Raw genomic sequence first — 3,385 nt, 5'->3', positions numbered from 1 at the left:
CAGTATGTGGAAAATAATGTGTTTTTTGAACTTTAAACCGCATAAACACATTTCATTACACCAAATACACAAAATAATGTTCTTTTTAGCAACATCATATGACCCCTTTAAGTGATATTAACAAAGATTAATACTTTTTTTCCCTTCTCATTGTTAGTTCATTTTAGTTAATGTGTTACCTAACATTAACTAATGGGACCTGATTGTAAAGTGTTATTTTCAGCTATCTTTAGCGCTGACACTTCCATACTTAGAGTAAACAGCTTATCATTGGCCGACGTTTGGTCATAGACCTGTTACACCATATATCACAACTTCCTCCTCCAGAAAATCACCAGTATAAGCTAAAACAGATCATCTTTTTGATGTTATTCAAAGGTAACAATGTACTTATTTTATTTAAATAATAATATTAAGTAAATGTCCAATATTGACAAAATGACTGATTATACAGCAGCAGAACTGCCAAGGAGGGCTGATTTGGTGATTTAAGTCTCTATTTTGGTGGTAAATATCAGTGTTCTCTTAGGCATGTGTTTGTGTATAATGTTTTGTAGAAAGCAATTCATGCAAAACTAGATCCCTCACCTCAGGCATTACAATCTAGTATGCTGAAATGTGTGAGGCAAGTCGCAGCAGGATGAAAACAGGTTATTTTCAGAAGGTGAACGTTACAGTAAACCCCACCTTATGCAAAAAAGTTCTGCCAAGACTGTCAGCTGAGTGAGGAGTGTATGGCTTTCTAGGAATGCAGTACAGAGTAGTGTTGTTCAAAAACAAATGCTCGACCTACTGCAGGAACCTGTTTTCAATGCGCCCCCTGTTGGACAAACACATCTAAAATTAATCACTAAGTTTAACCCTTTAAGTGGATAATTAAATAAATATTCTTAATCAGTTATACCTCTAATAATGATAACCTCCTTTATGTTTGAAAGGGCAACATGCTAACAGGTTTGAACTGAAGAACTAGGCCACACAACGTCTTCCGCTGAACTTGCTGAGATGGAATTTCAACTTTTGGATCGCGTGAGCTTCTCAGTGTTTCCACCCTCATTCCTACATCAACCACAGTTCAGTCATTTCAGTTCAGTCTGTCTTCTGTTTGAAGTGTCATTACATTGCCTACTTTAAAAGCATTAAAGTTATAAGAAGGGCAGTCGTTTAGTTTGGACATCTATATAACTGAAAAAAGAATTTAATTTGATTTCAATTAAAGGGATAGCTCACCCATAACTTCTGTAATCATATTCTCACCCTCAAGTTGTTCCAAACCTGTATGAGAAGACAAAAGAAGATATTTTGAAGAATGTTGGTAACCAACCAGTTGCTGGCAGCCATGGACTTCCATAGAATGGAAAAAATCCTATGAAGTCAATGGCTACCAACAACTAGGTTACCAACATTCTTCAAAATGCCTTCTTTTGTGTTCAGCAGTAGAAAGTAACTCCTACATGTTCAGAATTTTTATTTTGGGTCACCCCAAAATGACAAACTAACACATTTTTTTATTGAAATGAATTGAATTTATTGGCTGGAACCCATTTTGACACATTTTTAGATTTGCCAATGCGGCTTTTTAGTACTTGTTTTTTTTTTCACACTATGCAGATTTTACTTAAGATCATAATAAATAAATAAATAATGAATAACCTTAGGCCTTCACAAGACAAAGGGCACTTCAGTTATGAAAAAATTCAGACATTTAATTTAGTGATGTCAGTATTGTGTTGATTATCAATGATATTTTCCTAAGAACAAACTTTCTCAAACAGACAAACAAAATAAGTTACACTTTATTTTAAGGTGTCCTTGTTACACATATGTACTTACTATTATAATAACAATTAATTATGCTTAATTACATGCGAGTAACCCTAAGCCAAACCCTAATCCTAACCCTAACTAAATAGTAAGTACATGTAGTTAATGTAATGTAGTTACATGTAGTTATTACTCAGTACTTAAATATATAATTATTACACTGTAACAAAGACACCTAAAAATAAAGTGTAACCACAAAATATAAGTGTTCTCTACCAGATTACTGGAAAACTAGCATTTGAAGATCTCAGCTGCTAAGCTAAGAACTGGTGTTCAATGCCAGATGACTAGTGATCATGTAGAGGTCGAGATTTTACAACTTCTTGCCTATAACCATCATAGATAAGATTTTATAGCATCTCTTTTGTTTCTATGCCCTGCCTGGGTCAACAATCACAACAAATACTTTAGAAACAAACAACACCGGGAGAAAAATCGCACTTAAAAAAGCTTTACAAAGTGCCAAAATAGTCCTAATTTCAGTGGCCGACTTCAAAATGAGTTCAACTCTCTCACATCCGCTTGTTCAGAAGCAAGTTGCACTGCCACTCAAGTTGCTGCTTTAGGAACAATTGCATAAAAAAATGTGAACGCCTGTGCCAAATACTGCAGGATGGTACGGTTATCCCGTAAACAGTGATGTTGTGTGGAAGCACTTGGCAACAAAGTGTTTGCCAGCCAGAAATAAATCGGCTCATTATGGTGCTCAGCCTTTTAGGTCAAATTAACAAGGTTTGCGAGGAAGTAAGTGCTGTCATTATCCTGGTGTCACTCCATAATGCCGGTGTGACACATGCTCAAATTTGCGATATTCAGGTTTATGGGCATGTATGTCTAAAACATCATTAAAGAGCACTTTGCTGTAGCAAATAAAACAAAGACCTCACGCCACTTTGTTAAATTAGCTGTATTTTGATTCACCATTTGTACGTCCTCTATTTATTTAAAACCAACTAACCCATTTTTTCAAATAGAATTCTCTGCTTTGTGGGTCATTTTGTCTCATTTAAAAGGTCACGGAAAAGAAGTGCGTCAATAACACACGAATCACGGTTTGCGTAGTATATAAATGAAGACGTTCCGAGGTCAGAAAACAAAAGACTTCCATAAGCTCAGCAGAAGACACTGCTTTTACACTATTTCCAGGCATGAAGGTGGTGCTGCTGGTGGTGCTGGTGGTGTTGGCGGCGTGGGCAGATTCGACCCAGGCCCAGAAAGCTCTGAGACTCTGTGGCCGTGAGTTTTTTCGGGCTGTCGTCTACACGTGTGGGGCTTCCAGATGGAGGCGGGGCCAAGCTGAGGACCCCTTAAATGGTCAGTATATATTTTGTCTTTGCTTGATCAGTCATCATGACAGTGTAATTGATGGCAGAAAACAAACTCCTAGTGTAACATTTTTGGTAGTTGTTGATAATTAATGTAACAACACCAACAACTAAAATTTTAGACACGGTCTCAAATTTATTATTTTATAAGGTTTAGTGGCCTGCCTTTTACAGATTATAATATAATATAATATAATATAACATAATATTATATTATATTATATTATATTATAATA

The 3,385-nt window shown here is 35.8% G+C and overlaps 1 protein-coding gene across 1 annotated transcript in view; it reads left to right on the top strand.

The window, feature by feature from the left end:
* The first annotated feature begins 2,972 nt into the window (after positions 1–2,972).
* The window catches only part of LOC107709345 (relaxin-like), a 1,418-nt gene continuing 1,005 nt past the window's right edge, over positions 2,973–3,385 (top strand). The window contains exon 1 of the mRNA XM_016513793.1: positions 2,973–3,138. Within this exon, the coding sequence (XP_016369279.1) occupies positions 2,973–3,138 (166 nt within the window). The remainder of the gene's footprint in view (positions 3,139–3,385) is intronic.

The sequence above is a fragment of the Sinocyclocheilus rhinocerous genome, unplaced genomic scaffold (genome assembly GCF_001515625.1).
Source record: "Sinocyclocheilus rhinocerous isolate Xijiao unplaced genomic scaffold, SAMN03320098_v1.1 scaffold2341, whole genome shotgun sequence".
NCBI lineage: Eukaryota > Metazoa > Chordata > Actinopteri > Cypriniformes > Cyprinidae > Sinocyclocheilus > Sinocyclocheilus rhinocerous.
The sequence above is the reverse complement of the archived record's forward strand: the minus strand, read 5'-3'. Positions and strand labels throughout refer to the sequence as shown.